This window comes from Carettochelys insculpta, chromosome 1, assembly GCF_033958435.1.
Source record: "Carettochelys insculpta isolate YL-2023 chromosome 1, ASM3395843v1, whole genome shotgun sequence".
Classification (NCBI taxonomy): domain Eukaryota; kingdom Metazoa; phylum Chordata; order Testudines; family Carettochelyidae; genus Carettochelys; species Carettochelys insculpta.
This window is the reverse complement of record NC_134137.1, coordinates 323541589-323568042: the sequence shown is the minus strand read 5'-3', so window position 1 is coordinate 323568042 and position 26454 is coordinate 323541589. Positions and strand designations below refer to the sequence as shown.

The 26454-nt window shown below is 44.6% G+C and overlaps 1 protein-coding gene across 3 annotated transcripts in view; it reads right to left on the bottom strand.

Annotated features, from left to right (window-relative positions):
• The window catches only part of GXYLT1 (glucoside xylosyltransferase 1), a 57670-nt gene extending 32733 nt beyond the window's left edge, over positions 1 to 24937 (bottom strand). Inside the window, exons 1-3 of one of the 3 annotated variants that reach the window (XM_074984075.1) lie at positions 24660 to 24937; positions 6126 to 6176; positions 3182 to 3274 (exon numbers count right to left, since the gene is read on the bottom strand). In XM_074984075.1, coding sequence (XP_074840176.1) covers positions 3182 to 3274; positions 6126 to 6176; positions 24660 to 24862 — 347 coding nt within the window. In that variant the 5' untranslated portion in view covers positions 24863 to 24937. The remainder of the gene's footprint in view (positions 1 to 3181; positions 3275 to 6125; positions 6177 to 24659) is intronic. The other 2 variants (XM_074984076.1, XM_074984077.1) reach the window with 2 other exon arrangements.
• Between the last annotated feature and the right edge of the window lie 1517 nt (positions 24938 to 26454).

Here is a 26454-nt window from a genome sequence, read left to right as displayed (position 1 = left end):
AGCTTTGTGTTGCGTGATCGTGAAGCCGCGTAAAGAGAGAGTTACTGTATGAATCAGGGGTCAATGCGTACTCTGGATTTGCGTACTCTGAGACCTTAATGTACAAATAAAAACCTTGTTCCAGTTCTACACTCTTCAAGACAGCAAGCTTTGAGGAAGGAGGATTTAGAGTTGCTCTAGAAACACTTAGACATTATGTTATCAGGGTATGAGCAAAGTCCTGTGCCCCAGGCGGATTGCTGTAATGAGGTCCTGCCAGAGGAAGGTCGTGCTGAAGGGAAGAGGCAGACAGTAATAGATGCTACTAGTTCAGTGGTTTTCGACCAGTCACAGGACACACTGCTGTGCTGTGAGAACTGCCCAAGTGTGCCATGAAATTTCATCAAATTTCCCCTCTTTGCAGAGCAACTGCAAGGGTGAAATTGACAACCTTGCACCAGCTGGGGCTCAAGCAACAAGGCCATAACACTTCTGCTCAGCCAGCTGCATCTAAAGGTGACTGTGAGGTGGTTCGAGAAAGGAGTTAGCCCTCAAAACTGATGGATGTGAACCTGGTCTCTCGTCTTCCAGTATGATGTCAATAAATTCTTCCAGTTCAGAATAATTGGAATGGTCACTCTGTAAGAGGGGCACAGCATGACCGGCTCCCCTACCCCACCCTGGCAGCTTCCATTATGCCTGCTTTCTCCTCCGTGGCCTCTGCTGCTGCGTCACCAAGACAATGAGCCCCCGCCCTCTGGGGTCAGAGAGCACAGAGGCCCTGAGACAAAGTGGTGGGGCAGCTGGCAACTTTCCAGCATGATGAGGTACCCCCCTAGAGTCTTCCCCACCCAGCATCCCTCACCATTCAGGGCACTCCCTGGAGGCTCCCAAGTGTCCCATCCCCTTTATAATCCCCCCCCCCATCCCTTCTTGTGGTCCTCCCACAGGTTTGGGGGGCAGCTAACTGCAGGGCTGAAAAAGAGGGCTTGACCTAAGAAGTTTGGCTAATGCCCTAGAGCAGGGATGAGCAAACTTCTAAAGAGTGCCTGAAAATGTTTAAAATCATCTGCTGCTATGGGTGGCAGTGGCATTATGACTTTGTCTGAGACAAGGAAGAATGTTTGCTGTTGGTGTCACACACTGTTCTGGGGCTGCCTTCTGTTCTTTCCACAGGGCTCTCATGATGCAATAACTGAGAACAGTGGGGGAAATCTATATCTTTTGCTATATGACTTTTGGGGTATTGTCTCCTGTGCGCTCCTCAAGGGTCCCAGTAGGGACGCAATGGAGAATGGTGTAGCTGGTGGCACCCACGGGAGGCTACACCAGGTCTCAGTGTCACAACTGCACAGATGGACCGAACGCTTCAGTAGGTTAAATGGGAGAGAAATGGTAAGATGAGAATGCACCTTCCCCTTCAATTTCTTCTTCCTCACTAAAAATTGGGAGGTGCCAGAGGTGAAGTGGACTGACTTAGTGCTGTGCATGTTGTAGAAAAACTGATGTCAAAGAGACGTGATTTTGTTGAGACACGAAGGTCCACATGATGCAGGGAAATATAAGGTGCTGATGGTTTCCGTACTGTAGAGGTTGGTGGCTGTTAGTGTCAGCATCAGAACACTCTGCACTACTGGGACAGGAGGTGGCATCATAACCTCTCAGTGCCAGATCTTTAGGTTGCTCTGTCGGTACCATAACAGAGGAGGATGATTTCTATTTGCTCCTGAATGCCAAGCCCGAACACATAGGATTGCTGGTTTCCACAATACATGGTCCCATAGGATCCCAGTGCCTCAAAAGTGGTCAACCACAGCGCAGCTGATCCTGACAATGAGAAATGAGATGAAGACTGCTTTTTTGGTGCCTCCTGGAGAGAAGGCAAAGCTGGTTTCCTCACTGCCCTTTGGAGGCATGAACCCTTTTGCTGCGAAGCCAGCGAAGTCACCGGAGACCATTTTCGAGACTGGGTCTTTGGATCGGGACTGGATGCCAGACACAAATCTCTCCATTAACAGACGTTTGACACACAGGTCTCTATCCTTTCGGTGGGTACAGTTAGAGCACTTTTGAAGAACTTTTATGTCCCCTAAACACTGGGCACAAAGAGTGCCTGTCAGAGACCAGGATAAACCTCTCAGCAGGAAAGGCAGCACTTGAAGCCCAGTGAGCTGGGCATAGCTCACATTATACCACTTCAGTCCTAATGGTGAACATTAAGCTAGGGAGTATTCAAATGGACTACATAGAAAATACATAGGAAGAAATAGATAAGTTAGCCTATCTAAAGTACCAAAGACTACTCTAAATTATTTTAAATGCTATCAAACCTCACACTGCTAGGAGCTCCCTCTTAAGTCAAAGACAGCTGAAAGAGAACAGATGAAGGTCTGATGGTTTGGCTAGTGATCTCAGCTAGTCATGAAATCCCAGACAAAATGTTAATGAGGAACTCCCTGTCTCAAATAATAAATCTGAGCAGTGGAAATGAGCAATTGCAAAATATATAGCTGTTCTAGCTATACTGGATTAATCCACAGGTTTACAGCTCACTGCAACAAATATCAGTTTGTTAAAATGGTGACGTACAAACTATTTTTCATGCTGTTATTCTAGAAAAATTTTTCCCACTTGAGGTCAATGTTTTAGGCACAAAAGATGTTGAAAATGAACATCTGATAGACATGCCTGGTCTGTTAAATATGAGTAAACAGAGATTTCACTCAATTTAACAAAATCACTAGACATGACAATGTTGTAATGAGGCTAACTCTATAATATAGTAACACCTTGTTAAATAGAGTTCTAATGACTATATTTCAACATGTTCCTTGAAATGGAAGCTCACTGATACAACAATTATTCTTTTGGTTTTAATAGTTACATGGTAAGGATTTGTAAGCTCATTAATAATTCCTAAATAAGTAGTAATAAAAAGAAAAGAAATAATACAATATAGAAAAATTGTTAAACATGGTCTGTATTTCTCCTTCATATTTAATTTCTTATGATATTTGATAACACACTGTCATTAAAGGGGAAACACATCGTCCCATTTATGAAGACAATTGAACTATCAGCACAAAAGTATGCATTCGAAGTAATGTTAAAGTCTTTAACTTTCCAGTTTGTCACATAAGCAATGATACTAGCTGCATGTCTGTAACTGAGTAATATGTTTCTATTTAATATTAGAGCCTACCTAAAAGCAGCTTCCCAAAAGCAGTTCATTCCACAAACATCAGAGGGCAGCATCCAATAGGAATTCCAGTAAGATACAGACAAATTCTTACACCTAACAGGATAAGACAGAAATAATAATCCTATAAGAACATTACTCATTTTATACCAAAATGAAATGGATTATTTTCACCCCAAACATCAGAACAGTTATTCTGTGGCATAGTAGCTCCATAAAGATAACTAGTTTATACTGTATCAGGGTTTAGATAATAAACCTGATACCTATTACCCCAAACACTAAACATACTAGTTGGAACAGCCGTCTCTAACTTTATCTCACCCCTGCTTACCTCTGCCCAAGCATGGACAGGATAAGAGGGACATGGCTGGGGCCACAGCTAGAGATCAGCAGCTGAGACTCAGTGCAGGGCTGGCATTCAGGACCCCAGACACAGGCCAGCATCTGAGGCCAGAAGCAGAACCCCAGCTTCAGGGCTGCAGCTGGGTCCCCTGGGGTGGAGGAAAAGTGGCCAGCGCCAAGAGTGGAGCAGAGTGGCACTCCTTCCCTGCACCTTCCCCCATGGAAGATGGCCCAGGTCCTGGACACATACCCCAAACATTCCCTGGTGCCTCCCTAACAGGGAATGTTCCCCACAGACTGGGGAACTCTGAGCTAGAGGTAGATCTATAAAAGAATACTGGGCATCATAAGCAATGCCCAGTCTCCCACGCTTGCTTTCCCTTCCCCCCACTCCCATATTACCAGCAGATGCAGGGGAAAGAAAGGAGACTGGGATATTTATCATACTTCTGCCCTAGACTCTTCTTGTGCTTCTCTTTGATATTAGCCTTTAGTTAATGGGCGTCATTCCTTTGAAATGCTTCACATCTAAGGACTGAGGAAGAGAAGCTTTCTGACTTTTTGCTTTCACAGGAGAAGGAAGTATAAACGGCAGGGTTGAGAATTTCTGCAAACTGTGTATCTCCTCTCCACATGCACATACTATTTTCTGGATTTTTCTCCCCGGTGACTCTTTCCAGTGTTTGCTTCTACTGTTCCTTAGTCCTTTAGAAAGCAACAGAAACATGAAACTGGATATTTTCACTGCTGCCCAGTTTTCAGTAGCAGTAGTGAAACTGTCAAGTTTAATTTCATTCTGTTTACTCCAGTTGTAAGCAGCAGACCTGCTTGCTATGGGTAAATCAGGACTACGACACACAGGTTTAGAAGTTTTTGCAACCCCAAGGACTAGAGTTTTTTAACTGAAATTTTAAAGTGTTGCAGAAATTGATGGTGTTAAGTCCCTTTATAGTCCAAAGCAGAAAGTTTCAATTTGCCATGGGAAAGTGGCAAACCACTATCTGTATATATGACAGGGACATTTTTCTTAGAATCAAAAGGTACCTTACAAAATACTGGCTCCCATGCGCCACAACAACCAATATGAACTTCCATTTAAGTATAGTGAGGATTTTTTTTTCTTTTAAGACTTTGCCTCATCTAGCAAAATAAATGCTTTCTATACAAAAAACCCTGGTCATTAAAATGTTTTAAACTAACAGGCTTGTAAGCCCTAGTGTAGATGGGGCCTTCACTATTTTATCACAGCATATGCTAATTCTTCCACCAAGGCTTCTTCCTCCTCTAGACAGGCCTATATCAGTCCAACATTAGAACAGCTTTTTAAAGGTAACCTTTTTAAAAATATTGTGTCTTTAAATGTCAGCCCCATCCACACAAAAACCTTCATTTGAATACAATAATATAACAAGTTTGCACAAAGTTATGTTTATGGACAACGCTAAGATATGAAATGGAAGAACTTTACTGCTTTGTGCAGTATCATAACCGTGTTTGGCAAGATTTCCTCCTTCATATTAATGACAAATATAATGATCTGACCTCTACTAGACAACGGAAATAGCAGATTTCTACTGATGTCCCACCCACTTTTGTAAAACACCCAAAGAGTGATTAGAAAAAGCTTTTTAAATGCATGTTCAAATGTCTATGGCCGTGTCTACACATGCCCCAAACTTCGAAATGGCCACGCGCAAATGGCCATTTCGAAGTTTACTAACGAAGCGCTGAAATGCATATTCAGCGCTTCATTAGCATGCGGGCGGCCGCAGCACTTCGAAATTGACACGCCTTGCCGCCGTGCGTCTCGTCCAGATGGGGCTCCTTTTTGAAAGGACACTGCCTACTTCAAAGTCCCCTTATTCCCATTCAGCTCATGGGAATAAGGGGACTTCGAAATTGACGCGCCTCGCTGCCGCGCGTCTCGTCCAGACGGGGCTCCTTTTTGAAAGGACGCCGCCTACTTCGAAGTGCCGCGGCCGCCCGCATGCTAATGAAGCGCTGAATATGCATTTCAGCGCTTCATTAGTAAACTTCGAAATGGTCATTTGCATGGCCATTTCGAAGTTTGGGGCATGTGTAGAAGTAGCCTATGTGAGCAAACCAATCTTCAAATTTTGCTTAAGCACACATTTAAAAATGATGAATTTAAAGATCCCAAAGTGCAAATATACTCTGAAGTGACCTCCTATGTCCTACTTTTCCAGGGCCACAACTAGGTTGGAGTGAGAACAGCAGCTGCCCAGGATGCAGGGCTGATGCGGTACAAAAATGGGGCAGTGGAGGATTGAGCCCAGCAGCATCAGGCCCGTCTCCTCATGGGATTGGGTTTAACACCACTGGCCAGAGTCCAAGGATATAATTTGGAGGTGGAAAGGGCATTGTCCATTCCAGCAGATAAAGGCCTGGGCTTGTAGCAGATGGTATGAAGCTGCTCTTCCTGGCAAGGGTGCCTCTGCAGCTGAATGCCACCTCCTGAGTCCTAGTAGCTTTTACATATCCTGGATACCCTATTGGACAACATCCTATTTTCTGTACAAGTGAGTGCTCATGCAGAGAGGGAGATGTGACCCTTTGTGTTGACATGTTCTCACATCCTTACTTTTTGGAGCTAGTCGGAATGAATCTAACTTTCCAACGGCTGTCCTCAGTGCTGAAACAAAAAGAATGATTTCTTGAAAAACCAAACAGGAAGACCCTATAAAAAGTACCCACCTCAATTTCCATTATCTAACCCATTCAGAAACCCTGAAACTGTTTATGCCCCTTAACCCACAGTGTCATTTGACCTGCATGATAGTAACAGTGAAAGAGCATGGTTAGGAAAGCACTGTGTATGTCTGATTTTTAAGAAGTGTTAAGATTGGCCCTACTTTTATTCAACATGTAGAACTTGGCAAATGGTTTATTCAGTCTCTTCTTTATTTGTAAGGCAATACAATTTAGTATCTTCAGAGGAGCTGAATAGCAACAGAATGTTAGCAATAGCTGACTTTCAAGAAAATGCTACCCAAGATGTCCTTGCTGCTGTTGGTTTCAACTACTTTGGACCATTTGACAGTAAGCCTTTCCTCCAGTTCTTTGGAACCAGGTAGGGTTTTTCCGCCCACCCCCCCCATTTTATAGTTTCAGTAGTTCTGACTGATGAGCATTCAGACTTCCCGTACCTTTCAAAGACTTCTCAGAGTACTATTTCTTTCCTCCCCCCAGTAAACCTATAAGCGAGTAAAATTACCTTAGTTCATAAAAAGCTTTTGCCTCTTTAGAATCAGAAGGATTCAAGTTTTTTTTTAAACTTTAGCAATACATTACTCCTTTATCTATTATATAAAACAATAACTGTCAATGTTCATCGTTTCTCTACGAACCTGGTTGAACTGTAGATAGAAGAACACCTGACCCAATTTAGTGCCTCAGTATCTCAGTCTCCACCTAAAACCTAAAGAAGGTAATCCCTAAAACTGTTCAGATCAGGTTTTAAGACATATGCTTTCTAGTTCCCACTCATCCTCTTCTGGTTTCTGTAGTCCTAAAAACAAACAGTTCCTTAGTCAAGTAATTTCCAAGATTTCACCCAACTACCCAGCAGTCTGCTCTGTACTACTAGTGAAATGTCTGCCAACCCCCCACCCACCCACCCACAAATATACATGTTGGTTTTATGATAAAAACATGACATTTGCAAAAGTCATGGAGCATGACCTAAAAAAGCTTTTCAGATATGGTGCCACTGCCAATTCATGCCATGTTGACTGTGGCAACCATTTTAACAAAAAACTGTCCTAACTTGCAAACAATGTTGTTACAGAACTGGACATACAAGGAGTGAATTCTTGGCTTTGTTTCATTGTGACCTTATAATTGGTGCAAGGACACGTTTTGTATTACTTTTCATTACAATGTGGTCTATATAGAAGTTAATCACCTTGCTCTTGTTTTCTTTTAGATGTTACTTCGGTTGTGTGAAAACTGCTTGGTGATTGAGTAATAACAATTGCTAATCATATCAAAAGATTAGATTACTAATGGTTATTATAAGAGCTCCAAATTTTTAAAAAGAAAAATACAAGCTTGTTCAAGAGCGAATTTCAACCACCAAGAAAACCCATTCTGTCTACTGACTGGCAAGTGTGTGTTTCGCCCATACGACACAGGTTAAAGATATTTATAATATAGAATCATAGAATCACAGAACACTAGGACCGGAAGGGGCCTCGAGAGGCCATCGAGTCCAGTCCCCTGCCCCAACGGCAGGACCGACCACTATCTACACCATCCCTGATAGACATCTATCTAATCTGTTCTTAAATATCTCCAGCGAAGGAGATTCCACAACCTCCCCTGGCAACTTATTCTAGTACTTGACCACCCTGACAGTTAGGAACTTTTTCCTAATGTCCAACCTAAACTTCCCTTGCTGCAGCTTAAGTCCATTGCCTCTTGTTCTCTCCTCAGAGGCCAAGAACAACAAGTTTTCTCCCTCCTCCTTATGACACCCTTTAAGATATCTGAAAACCGCAATCATGTCCCCCCTCAATCTTCTTTTTTCCAAGCTAAACAAGCCCAATTCTTTCAGCCTTTCTTCATAAGTCATGTTCTCCAGACCTTTTATCATTCTAGTTTATCATTCTAGCTACGACAGATCAGGAAAGGGATCTTGGAGTTATAGTGGATAGTTCTCTGAAGACATCCATGCAGTGTGCAGCGGCAGTTAGTAAGGCAAATAGGATGTTAGGAATTATTAAAAAAGGGATCGATAATAAGACAAAAGATATCATACTTCCCTTATATAAAACTATGGTACGCCCACATCTTGAGTACTGCGTGCAGATGTGGTCTCCTCACCTCAAACAAGATATATTGGCATTAGAAAAGGTTCAGAAAAGGGCGACTAAGATGATTAGGGGCTTGGAAAGGGTCCCATATGGGGAGAGGCTAGAGAGACTGGGACTTTTCAGTTTGGAAAAGAGGCGATTGAGGGGCGATATGATAGAGGTATATAAAATCATGAATGGTGTGGAGAAAGTGAATATAGAAAAATTATTTACCTTTTCCCATAATACAAGAACTAGGGGACACCAAATGAAATTGATGGGTAGTAGGTTCAAAACTAATAAAAGGAAATTTTTCTTCACACAGCGCACAGTCAACCTGTGGAACTCCTTGCCCGAGGAGGCTGTGAAGGCCAGGACTCTATTAGGGTTTAAAAAAGAGCTTGATAAATTTTTGCAGGTTAGGTCCATAAATGGCTATTAGCCAGGGATAAAGTATGGTGCCCTAGCCTTCATAACAAGGGCAGGAGATGGATGGCAGGAGATAAATCACTTGATCATTGTCTTCTGTTCTCCTTCTCTGGGGCACCTGGCATTGGCCACCGTCGGCAGATGGGATGCTGGGCTCGATGGACCTTTGGTCTGACCCAGTATGGCCATTCTTATGTTCTTATGTTCGTTGCTCTTCTCTGGACCTTCTCTAATTTCTCCACATCTTTCTTGAATTGGGGTGCCCAGAACTGGACACAATATTCCAGCTGAGGCCTAACCAGCGCAGAGTAGAGCGGAAGAATGATTTCTCGTGTCTTGTTCACAACACACCTACTAATGCATCCCAGAATCATGTTTGCTTTTTTTGCAACAGCATCACACTGTTGACTCATATTTAACTTGTGATCTACTAGAACCCCTAGATCCCTTTCTGCTGTACTCCTTCCTAGACAGTCTTTTCCCATTCTGTATGTGTGAAACAGATTATTCCTTCCTAAGTGCAGCACCTTACATTTATCTTTATTAAACTTCATCCTGTTTACTTCAGACCATTTCTCCAATTTATCTAGATCATTCTGAATTATGACTCTATCCTCCAAGGTAGTTGCAACCCCTCCCTGCTTGGTATCATCTGCAAACTTAATAAGCGTACTTTCTATGCCAATATCCAAATCATTAATGAAGATATTGAACAGAACTGGTCTCAAAACAGACCCCTGCGGAACCCCACTTGTTATGCTTTTCCAGCAGGATTGAGCATTATTAACAACTACTCTCTGGGTACGATTAGCCAGCCAGTTATGCACCCACCTTATTGCAGCCCCATTTAAGTTGGACTTGCCTCATTTGTCGATAAGAATATTATGCGAGACCGTATCAAATGCTTTAGTAAAGTCTAGGTATACCACATCCACTGCTTCTCCCTTATCTATCAGGTTGGTTTGACATGATTTGTTTTTTTACAAAACCGTGCTGGCTGCTCCCTATCACTTTACTACCTTCCAAGTGCTTGCAGATGACTTCCTTAACTACCTGCTCCATTACCTTTCCTGGCACACAAGTTAAGCTGACTGACCTGTAATTTCCTGGGTTGTTCTTGTTCCCCTTTTTGTAGATGGGCACTATATTTGCCCTCTTCCAGTCTTCTGGAATCTCTCCCGTCTCCCATGACTTTCCAAAAATGAGAGCTAACGGCTCAGCTACTTCTTCTATCAGCTCCTTGAGGATTCTAGGATGCATTTCATCAGGCCCTGGTGATTTGCAGACATCTACTTTTTCCAAATGGTTTTTAACTTGTTCTTTTTTTATTTCAAAAACTAACTCTACCCCTTTTCCACCAGCATTCACTATGTCAGGCATTCCTTCAGACTTCTCTGTGAAGACCGAAACAAAGAAGTCATTTAGCATCTCTGCCATTTCCAAGTTCCCCGTTACTGTTTCTCCCTCCTCACTGAGCAATGGCCCCACCCTGTCCTTGGTCTTCCTCTTGTTTCTAATATATTTGTAAAAGGTCTTCTTGTTACCCTTTATGCCTGTAGCTAGTTGGAGCTCATTTTGTGCCTTAGCCTTCCTAATTTTACTCCTGCATTCCTGTGTTATTTGCCTATGTTCATTCTTTGTAATTTATCCTAGTTTCCATTTTTTATAGGATTCCTTTTTTAGTTTGAGATCATGCAGGATCTCCTTGTTAAGCCAAGGCAGTCTTTGCCCATATTTACTATCTTTCCTACATAGGGGAATAGCTTGTTTTTGGGCCCTTAATAATGTCTCTTTGAAAAACTGCCAACTCTCCTCAGTTGTTTTTCCCCTCAGTTTTTCCTCCCATGGGATCTTACCTACCAGCTCTCTGAGTTTACCAAAATCTGCCTTCCTGAAATCCATCATCTCTATTTTGCTGTTTTCCCTCCTACCAGTCCTTAGAATTGTGAATTCTATGATTTCATGATCACTTTCACCCAAGCAGCCTCCCACTTCATATTCTCAACCAAGTCCTCCTTATTTGTTAAAATCAAATCCAGAACAGTTTCTCCCCTGGTGGCTTTTTCAACTTTTTGGAATAAAAAATTGTCTCCAATGCAGTCTAAGAATTTATTGGATAGTCTGTGCCCCGCTGTATTAGTGTCCCAGCATATATCTGGATAGTTAAAGTCCCCCATCACCACCAAATCCTGGGCTCTGGATGATTTTGTTCGTTGTTTAAAAAAAGCATCATCCACCTCTTCCACCTGGTTAGGTGGCCTGTAGTAGACTCCTAACAGGACATCACCCTTGTTTTTTACCCCTCTTAAACTAACCCACAGACTCTCAACACGTCCATCTCCTATGTCCATCTCCATCTCAGTCCAAGTGTGTACATTTTTTATATATAAGGCAACACCTCCCCTCTTTTTTCCCTGTCTATCTTTCCTAACCAGGCTGTTGCCTTCAATACCAACATTCCAATCATGTGTATTATCCCACCAAGTTTCTGTGATGCCAATGATATCATAGTTATATTTTTTTATTAGCACTTCCAGTTCTTCCTGCTTATTACCCATACTTCTTGCATTGGTATATAGGCATCTTAGATATTGATTTGAACTTTCCCCCCAGTTTTTACCTGGCCCTCTTTTTACTCTGACATTGTTGCCCATGCTCCCTCCTACTTCCGACCCATCTACCAGGTTTCCATGTTCTCCACTTACCTGCGGGCTTTGCTCCCCTGTCCCCGGCAAACCTAGTTTAAAGCCCTCCTTTCACATATTAAAGCCCTCCTTTAACATTGTTGGAGATGTTTTAGAGCAGGTTATATACACATCTGTCAGGGATGATCTAGGTGGTACTTGGCAGTCCTCTGCAATCTCAGTACAGCCTTGTGGTCCATCCAGTTCTAATATTCTACAATTCTATGTTTGGTAACTCTCTCTAAAGTCAGGAAGAAAAAGTAACAGAATGTAACGGAGATGATGTTGCATGGTTTTGCCTTTGCTGAACAAACCGTGCACAATACACTGAAGACACAAAGTAGAATAAAGACATGGCTTCAATATTTAAATTAGCAGACCTCAAAAGACTCTCCACATAGCTAAACTAGAAGAGCTGGAGATGACGCTGGCTTGGCACATTCACAGCACTGAAATAGTCTTTCACATTTCAAATCTTCAAGAAGGCAAACAACAATGTCACTCATTCCTTGACTTGAAACAGAATACTGGACATGTACTCCAAAAAGCACATGAGAAACACTGACAATGAAATACTTCACCTGTTCTAAACAGCTAATAATATTCAAATATACATTGATTAAAATTACAACAGTTTACTGGATGACGTGATCCAAGATGCTAAGAAATAACTATGCCAAGTTATGGTTGGTGCTGATGGCCAAGGTATTAGATGGTACAAAAACATTAGAGCTCAGTCAGAATATATTTCCATTCATCCAGCTACCTTTAATTTAGCACAAGAGTTGCAGTACAACAGCAACAACCATCAATGTGAAGAAAAAGAGTGTGCACAAAAACAAAGCTCGAGAAATGCCTTCATTACTGAGGTCCCCAAAATGCTGCAAAGGAGGTCTGGGGGGCATGGGAAGGACCACGATAGCCCCCACAAGGCAGGCAGAGAAAGCCAAACAGCTCCTCCATAGCATTTGAAGGCTGCTTCATGACATGACTGCCACAGTATTTAGCAACAACAGATACCAAAGTGACCCTTTATGTCCTGTCAATCGAAGAGGCAAATTTTGTTCTCTATAGCGAATGCCTTGGAATACAGGCCCCTGATTTTCTGCTTTAAATCATGCTAATTATGCTTATTGAGTCTGGACTAGTAAGTTCACAGGAAAAAAATATTTTAGGACAAGGCACTGGTAAATACCAATTTAAACCCAGTTTAAATGTGAAAATGGGGGGTGGGGAGAGAATAACTGCCTGAGTGTCCAGCAAATTGAGCAAGTACAGAACTAGTCTTTTCTAAATTTTGAATACATCCATTTAAAACTGAGGAATAGGCTTGGTCTAGGTACTAGAAAGTTGGTCATCTGCTGTAGAATGCTATGTGGCCAAAGGAACCTGGATTGGTAGTCTGTAACTCTGCATGTTTCTGATTGCTTAATGCTTCAAGCCTACAATTCTTTATTACTGCTGTTGTCATAAAATTGATTTTTTTTACTTTTGTTTATTTAATATTTAAAAAATATGATTCATGACATGCATAATTTCCTTGAAAAAATAAACTACAAATATTCCAATGTTCAGTATGAATAATTACGTTACAAAGAGTATTATACCCATTGCAGTTTTACTTTTTATTTGTATAACCCTCAATTAAGCTACAAATCTATCATTTTATGTAATCACAATTTAAATATGTAACTAAAACTAAGAGTAATGTGGTGTCCGCTAAAGAAGTAGTTTTTAAAATAGTCCATCTTTTAACTAGTTTTTCCCAGGAGGGTAAAACCATTATTTTACCTGGCAAAAGTCACCTCTGGTAAATACCACACCACTTAAGTGCTTGAATGGCTGTTCGCATCAGAGACATGGTAGGCCTTCACAAAGTGAATCCAGACAGCTAAAAAAATTACTAAAAGTTTACAAGATACAGCATGTTTTCTCTGCAACTGCACTTGACCAAGCTCAAGAGCAAAATGACAATGTAATCAAAGGCAGTGTTGCTTTATCACTAAGTTCCTTTAGCAGAACCAGAGGTGCTCAGGTTGATAGAATTTGAAGCTGTAACACAGAAAGGAAGAACCTGAAAAGGATCTAAACACAAAGCACCATGGGCTGGAAAGGTGTCTAGGATTCTTTTGCATGACATGTTGAGCAAAGCCTCTGATGAGGTCATGGGTAATCCCTTTTCACCAAGAGAGCTGAAGCTTAGTTAAACTTATTACAGAGGAGATTGGACAGCAGCAGTATGCAATGTTTATAACAGAGACTGTAAGACAAAAATCAAGCCATTAATCAAGCCTACCAAGTAAAATAAACCCCCTTTGTTAGGAGATCTCTTTGCAGGGGATGTGCTTAAGACCATATTAAGCATGTAGCTAAGCTAGGGACAGGTTTCAACATGTTCTTAAGAATTGCTTCATCTAAAATGTGGCAAAATGATATATCTTGTGGTTGAATATAACCCCCCAAACTAGTCATCAGGTCAGATTTTTTCCAGAGGGGTAGCTTTCCCCACCTGAAATAACAAAGGGCGATATGATCATATGATCTGAGACTACATTACAGCTCTCCTCCTTGAAAAGTAAATGATCTCTCTTGCTATACATTGCCAAAAACATGACAGCAACCTCAATATTTCTTTATGCATGAGAATTGGGCACGCTCCCCTTTGTCGTCTCAGGTGGGAAAACTGCAACTCAGCAAAAGAAATATGACCTGACGACTAGTTTGGGGGGCTATATTCAATCACAAGATATGTAACTTTGATATAATTTTAGATGGAGCAATTCTTACAAACATGTTAATGACTATGCTATGAAAGCCTTTATTTCACATTTCAAGAGACAGCTGCAATGTGGTAAAAGGGCGGATATAGCGTGGAGTGCTTACTTTGCCAGTCTCAAGGCCCAATCCAGAAGCACGAGAGGAAAGTGAATCAAGACAACCAAGTCTTACATGCCTCTACCACTAAAACAGGAACTATGAGCATCAATGAAAATAAAAACGAGTATGTCTGTTTCCTTGCAAAGTTGGCAGAAGAATGCAAAGGGGTAATCACCACAGATGGTCAAGATGTACAGTGTAGCCCTGAACGTGGTAGGCAAGATTTTCCCTTTGCAGCCATGAGGATACAGATACCAAAGAGGTACTAAAATTTTCATATGCACAGCTGACAAATATAACAAGGATTCCTTTGCCACCTAAAACGCTAAGAGATTTATTTGGGCATAACCTTTCATGGGTAAAACCCACTTCCTCATATGAATATAGGGTACCACCAGGACTCCTATCTGCAAAAGGAATGAGAAGGGGTACTGGTGTGATTCTGTGAGACAAATACAGTGATTTTTTTCTATTATATATGTGAAAAAGCTTCAAATGCTTGACCTATGAACTGAACTTGGGACTGGCCAGCACTTACAATCTGTTTCTGCTTGTGACATGGCTTCTTCACTTGGTCCCAGCAAGTCAAAGGCTTTAACAGTCTTTCATGCATATCAGGGTAGATAAAAAAAATCAATTATTTTTGTTTTAAAGAAATCCAAAAGAGACTATTTGATTTATCCAATATAAATCAAATTTTGTCTCTTTTAAAAAGATAAATCACTGTATTTCTCATTTAAAAATAAGTTGCAATTAAGTCTGATCACAAACCTGCTACATAACTTATAGTCTAATAGCAATAATTAACAACTCTTGTCTGTCCAGCCTAACTACTAGCTCTTGCTTCTTGAAAGTTCTGGGCTTTCAATTTTGGTTTCTCTGCAAACTTGAAAAGAAAGACACAAGCTAGACAGAACTGGTTTTGTTCTGCACTCACGTGGCCAAGCACAGCAGAAGAGTTAGTTACGACACTGTCTTAAAGACAAACAATATATGAGAAAGGATAAAGGCAGCACAGAAAGGAGCAGCGGAATAAACTAGAAAGAAAAAGGTACGAGAGCGCACACACACAGCTTCCTATTATTTCCCTACACTTTCGCCACAGAAATGCTGCCCTGGCTTCAGGTATGAGAGACCCCTATCCGGGAATATTTTAAAGAAATTCATTCCCGAGTTTAAAAAAAAAAAAAAAGGAAAATGTGTCAAGTGTAAACAGTGCAAGAAGATGAAGGCTTACTTATGAGAATGAAACATCATAAAGAAAACTGCTTACTGGGAAAAAGTTATGTGGATGAAGAAGTGGCTGAGTGGATCAAGTGATTAGTAACTAAAATAATTCACTGTGCAATGCATCATTCTTCAAAACCTCTCTCCTTGCCTTTTAGTAGAAGTATGATTTAACAAGTAAATTCCCCAGATGTTTGCTGTGTTGGATGTTGCAGCAAAAAAAGTTTAGTTTAGCTAATCCTTATGGCTTGTTTAATTAGTTAATTGGGTTTAGACTATCGCTCAAGTATATAAAACAGAAACCAGCAGCAAGAGAAATCTAGAGTTGCCAGATGCCACTGTCTTTTCTCATTTCATGTTACAAAATACATGCCCCTTATTTTGGAACATTGTGGCCACAGACCATAATGATGATGCTATAAATCTATTCTTGGTTTTACTTCAGAATAATTCAACTTTTCCAAGGGAACACCATTCTATATCTGTTTTCTCAAAAAAAACATACAAACAAACAAATGCCAGTGAGTTAAATGGGTCATACTCCAAAATTAAGTGCACCCTAAGCCATGTCAATCTTAGCTTTTTTGGTAACTTGATTTAAATCAATGATTTTTTTTAAGGGGGTGATTTAAATCAATTCACCCTGATGCCTATACTGGTTGTAAAACAGTGTCTGCCTTTGCTAAAAGAGGAAAGATGCCTGTATGTAAAACCCCCCAAAAATGTCCTGTTTTCATGGATTTGTCTGCTATAACCTATACATTCTTTGTGTTGGTTCTGTATGACAGGACAAGTGGCATAAATGGTGCTTGAGGCCCACAAAGGGTTCTTCACACATGGGCAGAGGTATGGAAACCCTCCCACTGATCAAATCTGTCCAGATTTAACACAATACACATATCACACATCACACAAACTATTACAGGAGTCAGGCCTGGATACCTACTCCTGTGCTACCCTCACCCAATGAATGGATACAGGTATGGCTCAGAAGCATCAAATCATGGAGTTTGTTATGGACAATCCTCCCAGATTATTGTTACAAACTCCTAAAAATGTGGTTGCAAAATGGCACGACAGGCAATGTTCAAGGATGTCAAGGCAACACTAAGGCTTTGTCTACATTATAAGATAAAGTTCATTTTAAGGCACTTAGGCTGATTTTACAACGTGACTGTCTTCGCCACAAATACAATTAGGTTGATTTTAAGGGGCATGAAGGTCGACCTTCTTGCCACGCCCTTCTAAGGTGGCGTAATTACAAGTTTGAATTTAAAAGGTTGAATTAATGGTAGTATGAAAACACCATTATTTAAAATCGACTTCATTTGCTGCCAGGAGTATCCCACAGTGTCCCAAATGTGCCCCTTCTGGCCACTTTCACTTCCACTGCTCTCCAGGTGTGCAGGAAGTAGATAACAGAAAGCCCAGGAATTTGAATTTGATTTTCTTTCTAGCCAGCGTGGCTAGCAGACCTCAGGAGCGACTGCATCTAGCCATGAGTTCTTGGGGCTATAGCTCTTAGGTTCGCAAAAGATCCCCAGCATGGAGCCATCAGGGGATGCAGGATCTCATCTCTCTGTAGGGGGAATGAACCTGTGCTAACTAAACTGTGACCCAGCAAAAGAAATGTGGACATTTATGGGAAAATTTCCCAGGGCATACTGGAGTAAGGTTACACCAGGGATGATCAGCAGTGCCAGGTGAAAAATCAAGAAGCTGAGGCAGACTTATCCAAAGGTGAAAAAGGCAAAGGGTGATCTAAGTCATCTCCCAAAACATGACGCTTTTACGAGTGGCTCAGTGCGATTCTGGGGAAGGACCCATCCACGGTCACCAAGAATTGCATGGTCTCCTCAGGAGACACTGCTCAGCTTTCCAGTGAGAGCAGCAAGGGTGAGGAGACAGAAGTCAATGCAGAAGACGACACCAATCAGCAAGCAAGTCAGCAGATGCCCAAAGAAGCTGATCATGCCACCAGCCAGGAACTCTTCACCATCCTGGAGGCAGTCGCCTCATCACAGGATGCTCCAGAGTCCAGCAATGCAAGTGAGTATACTTTTTTTAAACTGCCACAATGGCTTGCAGGTGGGGCAAAGTAAATCCATGCATCTGCAGCCCCAGGACCCTAGAACAGCTTCTTAATATTTCTGGGGATGGAGCACTTATCCTTTCTGGAGATTTCCATGAAGGTCTCAGCCAGGTACTTTTATTTTTCTCATGAGGTTTTTGGGAAGGCCTGATTTATTCCAGCTTCCATTATAATACACGTTGCCACGCCACGCCACGAGTAAATAATCTGGCATCATGAGCCGTGTCTTCACGTGCACGCTACTTCGAAGTAGCGGCACTAACTTCGAAATAGCACCCGTCACGGCTACACGTGTTGGGCGCTATTTCGATGTTAACATCGACGTTAGGCGGTGAGACGTTGAAGCCGCTAACCCCATGAGGGGATGGGAATAGCGCCCTACTTCGAAGTTGAACGTCGAAGTAGGGCATGTGTAGACGATCCGCGTCCCGCAACATCGAAATAGCGGGGTCCGCCATGGTGGCCATCAGCTGAGGGGTTGAGAGACTCTCTTTCTCCAGCCCCTGCGGGGCTCTATGGTCACCGTGTGCAGCAGCCCTTAGCCCAGGGCTTCTGGCTGCTGCTGCTGCAGCTGGGGATCCATGCTGCATGCACAGGGTCTGCAACCAGTTGTCGGCTCTGTGGATCTTGTGTTGTTTAGTGCAACTGTGTCTGGGAGGGGCCCTTTAAGGGAGCGGCTTGCTGTTGAGTCCGCCCTGTGACCCTGTCTGCAGTTGTGCCTGGCACCCTTATTTTGATGTGTGCTACTTTGGCGTGTAGACGTTCCCTCGCAGCGCCTATTTCGATGTGGTGCTGCCCACCGTCGATGTTGAACGTCGACGTTGCCAGCCCTGGAGGACGTGTAGACGTTATTCATCGAAATAGCCTATTTCGATGTCGTTACATCGAAATAAGCTACTTCGATGTAGGCTTCACGTGTAGATGTAGCTATGGTGTCACATAGCATTCATGCAAATATTCCAGACCTGTGCCCACAGAATATGAAAGTGTGTCCCTTTAACATTATCACACTGCTCCTTGTCCATTTAAATTTCCCAGGACTGCCCTACTGCACCGTGTGACTGGTAGGCTCTTCATCTCCCCTCTCTTCCGTGCAGCGGCGGTGCTTTCCTGGCCCTCTCCTCTCTCACCATGCTGCTGGGGTGCTCTCCGGATTCCCCAGCCCCCACTCTGCAACCATGCTGCTGCAAAGGATTTAGGAAGCAATGCTGAGAAAGTTTATTTTTCAGGGTTTATATTTTACAGGACTAACCCCCCCCCAGCCCCTGATACATACACCAGCCTGCCACGCAGACAGCAGGCTCAACCCCACCTCCCCAGCACACACCGCCAGGCTGTGAGGACCCGGATGAGCCATTGGGAAAGTTTTTTCTTCCTGCACTTCACTTTTACAGGGCTTTGTTTCATTCCCTGTATCTTACCAAGTCTGCAATGAAATGTTGTGGAGAACTAATAGCTTCTGTTCTGCAGAGGTTGATTCATTATCGTCCTTAGAAAGCCAAAGGTGGCATTGGAAAACAAAAGTTGCAGTGACTGCCAGAGACCCATTCATCCTATGGGACACTGGATTGTGTCACATTTAAAAATTGTATCTAAATTTTGACCTTGACTGTCTTCAACAGGCAGTGTGTGGGGGAGACAAGGTTTCTGTGATGCACTGCAGGAAAAGACACAAACAGGACCTCATCCTGCAGCAACTTAAAAAGAGGGAATAAGCCCAAGCTGCTGCTGACTGAAGTGGACCCAGCAGTGGCGACAAAGCATGCTCCAGTGCAGAAACAAGGACTTGGCAGAGCTCCTGACAGCTGTTAAGCAAATCGACATCCTGTGGTCACTCACAGTTATGAGACCTCCTCACCCTCTTTCCTCACCTCCCCTTGATGTCCGACCACCCCATTTGTCGTGGTCCTCAAATGCGGGGGTGAGGGGAGGAGAGGGAAAAGCCAGTCTCGCTGTCCAACCCCAGGACTTCTCTACAATGTAAAAGGCTCACATTCCAGCACACAACGCCAAGATTCCCTCCTTTTTCCTCCCCCTTAACCCTCACTCCACCTCCCTAAATAAAAAAAATGTTTTTGTGAAAACCACAGTGTCATTTATTGGTTCACTTGAAGTACAAGTGCAGTTGGAGGTGCCTTCATAAAGGTCAAGTACACATCACTGTGGGGGGTAGAAATGGGATCACAATAGTTAAATGCAGCAGATTCATGTGGCTGTCTGCTCATTCATAAAGCTATTTTTCAAAGACTCCCTGATTTTCATTGCTTCTGTATATGAATTGCTGGATTGTCCTTGTATCCAGCTGTGCATAAGCACTGCCCAGAGCATCTGCCCCTACAACCCAGGGTGGCATGAAAGTCTTCCCCTTTTATTCACAAATGTATGAATACAGCATGTTGCAACCATGGGGGCGAGGGGGAAATATGGCTTTGCAGAGGTCCAAACAGGCCAAAAGGCACCTGAATATGGCTTTTAAATGGCCAAAGGCACATTCCACCACCATTCTGCACTTGCTGAGCCTGTAGCTGAAATGTTCCTTGCTGCAGTTCAGGGTGCCTACATGTAGATTCATGAACCAAGGGAGCAGCGGGGTAAGCAGGGTCACCCAGTATCACTATGGGCATTTCCACATCAACAATCTTGACTATCTGGTCTGGAAAGAAAGTCTCATCCTGGAGCTTTCTGTACAGACCTGAATTTCTAAAGATGCATGCGTCATGCACCCCTCATGACCATCCTATGTAGATGTCGGTGAAACAACCTTTGTGACCAACCAATGCCTGCAACACAATGGATAAGAAACCCTTGCAGTTTATGTACTTTGAGGCCAGGTGGTCTGGGGCCAGGATGGGGATGTGCATTCCACCTATCACTCCGCCACAGTTAGGAAACCCCATGGCAGCAGAGCTGCCTATTACGCCCTGCTCATTTCGCAGAGTCACAGTCTTCCACAGCAGACGGGCACTGATTGCCTTGGCTACCTGGATCACTACAGCTGTCAATGCAGATCTGCCTACCCAGAATTAATTTCCCACTGACTGGTAGCTGTCGGGTGTGCAAACTTCCACAGAGCAACTGCCACTTGCTTGTGAACTGTCAAAGTAGGTCTCATTTTGGTACTGCAGTGCTTCCGGGCAAGAGACAGCAAATCACAAAGTTCCATAAAAGTGGCCTTGTGCTTGGAGTAGTTCTGTAGCCACTTCTGGTCGTCCCAGACCTCCAAAAAGATGTGGTCCCACCTGTGTGTGCTGGTTTCATGTCTCCAGAACAGGTGCTACACTGCATCTAGAGCAGACAGGAGCTCTTCATTCCTGGTCTCCAGTCCTTCAATAGCATCATCCAAATCACCTGCATCCACATCATCCTCCCACTGGCTTTGTCTAATAAAATACCACATGACACTTCAGAAAGCGGCCATAACACACTGTGCAATGGATCTGAGCTGTTCAAGACCTATACCAGCACCATGCAGCAGCGTGAGCCAGGGGTACGCTTTGGGAAAAGGCCCGAAAAATGGCATGAGTGTCTTTGGGCCATTTGTTTTCCAATGGTGGGGAGTGTAGCCATGCACTCAGGGATGATGATATCAGACACCCCTAAGAACTTGCAGAGCATTTTTCCACATAACACACTTGCACAAAAACCCAGAATGCCACAGGCCTGCAGGCACTATGGGATGGGTACCTGCAATGCATTGCTTACGCAGTTGAACCTAGCTAAGGGAATGGAGACACATCTGTCGACACTCTGGACATTTGTGGACACTCATCTTCAACTTTATAAAATCTAGAGGTAAAAAGTCAACTTCTAGAAATTTGACTTTATTTTGTAGTGTAGACATAGCCTCAGTCACATGAATTCCTTTACTGGAATAAATACACATTCTGATTATACTTAAGTATGAAAACAAACACTACTCTCTGTTCAATTATCAGATATTTCAGAACATTTCAATACTGTACACTTAAAATGTACCCTGGCATCAGTGATTTAAGCGGTATTCAAGTGTAACATTAAAATGTAGTTCTAAGTAAAAATTCATATAACAACAAACCTGTCAATAATATAGTACTAAAGAAACATGGGGCTTGTCTACACTAGCTCCATACTTCGAAGGGAGCATAGTAAGTAGGGTGTTGGGAGCGTGCTGCAGTGCTTCTGCAGCACCTCATTAAGCAAATTCCCCCCTGTGGCAACTTCGAAGTGTTAAACTTCAAAGTGCCAGCTCGCATCTAGCTGCGGCTCAGCCACCAGTACTTCGACGTGCCCAAGGTACTTCGAAGTCCCTTTACTCCTCAAAACGGGGAGGGGGGGGGGGAAAAATTTGCTTAATTAAGTGCTGCATACACACCACAGCACACTCCTAACACCCTACTTACCATGCTCCCTTTGAAGCAGGGAGCTAGTGTAGACAAGCCCATGATCAACTTAGCTAGCTAAATAGTTTGCCTACTTCTAACATGACAGAATTAATGTTGTTCATATATATTACCATGACACCATTTCAATCTTATTTATTTAAAATATCAATGGCATTCAACAGGCATTCACAATGCTGTGTCAGCAATTTACCTACAGCATTCAATGCATTTGCACCATGTTTTGCCAAGAATTTTTTTTATAAAAGGTACCTAAAATACATCCTTATTTGCCTTACGTTACTGAACTGCTCTAGGAGAGAACTCTATAGCGGCACCAGAACATAGGTCAGTATTCTTTTGGGAAAGAAGTGGGGGGGTGCAGCGTTTAGAGCAACAAACTAATGTCAACATTTTATCCCTCTGGGATCACCAACATGTCAAAATTATTATTAATGTTATTAACATGGGGTACCAGACAATAATTTTCACAAATTCTTTTATAAAATAGCAAAAAGACAAGTAGTATTTATACAATTGCTCTGACCCAGTGGTTCTCAAAACTGTGGGTTTGCTAGGCCTGGCTTAGCATTGCTGAGGCCAGAGCCAAGGCCCAGCCCCCACCACTGAGGGCTGAAGACCAAGGGCTTCAACTCTGGGTGACAGAGCTAGGTTAGCCCTTGAGCTTTGGGTTCCCCTACACTCCCCACCCTATCCTGGGAAAGTGGAGCTCAGGCTTCAGTCCCAACTTCTGGGTTTGTGTAGTATTTTTTGTCATCAGAAGAGGGCCACAGTACAATGAAATTTGAGAAGCGCTAAATATCTAAATACCTGTAATAAGCGATTACTACATTCATACAGTAACAAACATTCATAAGCAATTGATCATAATGCTCACAAAAGGCTCAGTCCCAGGGATAATCCTCTCATCCTACCTTGCTCCAGCATGACCAAACAAAAACTATATAAAAGAGTAAGACTTTTTAGAGGTATTATCAGATTCTAAAACAAGTGATGTCATATTGACCATTATTAGCTTAACCAAAAAACAAATTTTGGTCTGTTTGGTTATGACCCCTTTCTGGGCCTTGGCTAAAAGGAGGAGGCATCTGGGTCCCACTCTTTCAAATTATCTTAAATGTATGGAGCCTAAACCTAGCTGCACCTGACATTTTACCTTCTCACAAAGGCCACCAGTATTTTATCATTGATATGCAAGAGGTCACTCTACATTCATCACACTAAAAAACTATTTTTCCTCATCTGCAGAACCAGTTTTTAAACAATCTTCTACAATCTGGAACCCTTAACCCAGAAGCCTCCTTTTCATCTCATTAGCCACATGACAAACATCTGCAAACTCGTTCTACTAGACACCACCTTCCTCCTATCTTATGGACATACTATTTTCCAGCCTTGTAGCTTGTGTAATAAAGCACATGTATTTTCCTCAGCAAGCTAAAGTAATTCTATCCCTTTCACCCTATACCTGGTAACAAGGGTTCTCAATTTTTTTTCCTGAGGTCCCCTTAACATACTACTAAAAAGCCCACAGCTCTCCTGTACCACAACTAAACAAAGCAGGAGAGATGTAGCACTTTAAAGACTAATAACATGATTTATTTAGTGATGAGCTTTCGTGGGACAGACCCACTTTATCAGATCAACCACAACTGTTCTTCTGTACAAAAGACAGAGCCAGCATTAGGTGACAGCAAGCACAGCTGGGCCCTCACGCCAAACAGGTCCCTGAGAAGCTAAGTTGCTTCAGCTTCCAGTCTGGGCCGCAAGGCTCAAGAGCTAAGGCTTCAGCCCCATGTAGTTGTACTTCAGCTTTCTGCAGAGGGCCTCAACCAGCCTAATGCCGGCCATGCTTGGAGGACCACCTGAAACCTGCTCACGGTCCCCCAGAGGGCCCTGGTGCCCTGGGTTACAGTAACTCAAGGGGTCCCAAACTCCACTGTCCCCTGACCTTGTTCGGGCAATCCAGGTATTACATGGCAGCAGGAGAAGGGGTCAAAGCCTGACCCTCTACCCCACCAACTCCGACTGGAGGAAGGGACGCAAGCCAAAGCCTGAGCCCCACTACCCGGAGCAGAGGGGCGTGTCAGGGCCACGGGGGAAGGGGGACGTGACCTAGGTCTGCGTTCCAGCTTTGGCCCGGGGCCCCAGCAATTAACCTCAGGGTGACCGCGCCGAAGCGGGGCCAGGACACACTCTGGGGTCCCAACCCACCGCGCGGCTGTAAGTGGGCTGGGAGAGGAGAGGGGGCAAAGCCGGGCAACCCCCGCTTCCGAGTGGCTGCGGGCCAGGGCACCTGCCACTACGGAGACAACGTCGCCATGCCGGGGCGGGGGGGTCGGGGGCCAGTCCCGCCAGAGGCTGGGCGAACCCCTGCTCCGCCCCGCGGCGCGCAGGGGCCAAGAGGAGCCGCCACGCGGCCGGATCGTTGCAGCTCCCGTTCCCGGGGGCCGGGCCTGAAAAGTGCTTTAAAACTTCCCCGTGCAGCGCGCCGGGCCGGGGCTGGGGCCGCAGCCGCACCGCTCCGGGAGCCCCCAGCGCCCCGGACCGGTTCTTTAACACCGCTGCAGCGAGCGGGCCAACTCCGCGCAGCGCCAGCCCCTGCCCGGCGGCGGGGAAAAGGCCGATCCGTACCTGTCCGGCGGCGCCGACTCCGCGCGGCCTGCGCTTCCCGCCTCTGCCCTCGCGCCGCCGGCGCGCTTTCTGCCGGCGGGGTCTCGGGCCTGCGGCTTCCCCCCGCCAGGCTCCTGCTGCAGGGCCAGCTGGCTGGAGCCGTACAGCAGCGAGCACAAGCCGCAGCCCAGGCACAGCAGCGCCACGCGCACGTAGCGCCGCATCCTGCCCCGGCGGCGGCGCGAGCCCCGCGCGGGGTCAGACCGGCTGTGGCTGAGGCTGCGGAGAGGTAGCAGACACGTCCCCCGCGAGGGGGCGGGGGCAGGGGCAGGCTTTCGCGGAGGGGGCGGGGCGGGGCGGAGCCAGGGACGGGGGAGGGGGGGTGTAAGGGGCGGGGGTGCCCCAGGGTGGCGCCAGGCAGGTCGAGGCGTGGGGGTTGGAAAGCGGGGTGCTCCAGCACCCCTTGCTTGACGGATACGCAGCCGCGTGTGCTGCCTGTGCCTGAGGAGGAGCTGCACCGCAGGGCTGTAGGGGTGACCACGGGGAGACGCGCAGGAGGCGTGTGGGACGCCTCCTTCCGCAACTGAAAGGTTGGTGGGGCTGTAGGGCGGCGGTGCACCTGCTCATTGTACCCATGAGTCACCTCTGCCAGGAGAGCCCTGGAAGAAAGGGAGCTGTGGCGGGGGCAGTCAGACGCAAGGGTTAGGGCCGTTCCTGCCAGCGCTGGTGCCCTGTAAAGCCTGGCATTGGCACATGCGCCCCTGGGGGCAGAAGCTGCGGAGGGCAAGGGGCTACCAGCTCGCCAGGACTGGATGCTCTTTGCCGCGATGGCCTCCTGGCTATCAGGCCCCAGAGAGTTGACGATCTTGGAGCAGGGCAGAGAGAAAGTCTCGCTGCAGCCTCAGAGCAGCAGGGGGGGAGTGAGAGGGCAGGCTGGAGGGGCAGAGAGCAGCCAGGCTGCTAGCTGGGGAGAAGCAGAGCTTTGAAGGGGAAACGGCCACTCTGGTTGCCAGCTGCATGGCCTGCAAAGGCCTCCTGAAACCTCTGGCTCACATCGGTGCCACACACGGCTGCCTGGTGAGCAGGAGCTGGGTGCAGTCCTGGGGCAGGGGACAGACAGAAGGTGGGGGTAGGGGGTCTTCTGGTGCCCTTGCAGTGAGCCAACAGGAATAGGCAGGTTGGGGGATAGGAGCCCATGGCTGCTTCCATCCCAATCCTAGGTATATGCAGCAGTGTAGGCTGCATATGCCTAAGGATGGCCCTACAGGAGTGTTCAGGGTGTGTCCCCCATTTGTGTGTGTCCCAATTGAGAACCACTGCTCTCTCTAAGGAATTACTTTCATCCTGCCTTTTCAGTTTGTCAAGTGTTACAAAAGGTGGCTTGCTCAAACAGACTCTTATTTGGCAGAAGGCAAAAAATATGAAGTGAGGAAAGAAGTAAAGATAAGAAATGAGAAGTGGCTTACTATCGAGTGAGTAATGCCAACCAGGTACATGTTGGAAATGTGTATAGGTTTCAACACAATCTAATAAAATTATCCCAGAGAGGTAGTCTGTAGCTTCACAAATAACAAGCTGTCCTGCAGCACTGTAGAGACTAACGAATTATTAGGTTATGAGCTTTTGAGGGTCGGACACATTTCAGATGAATGGAATAGAATCCAGGGTTTATATAGCAGGGAAGGAGAGAGAGGGAAAGAAGAATGAGAAAAAAATTACCTGTCACTACTGGAACCAGTTGAAGAAGCAAAATAAGTAGGATGTGTCCCATTCCTGCAAATATCAAAGGTGAGGAAATTAAGTTAGGAGGAATGGG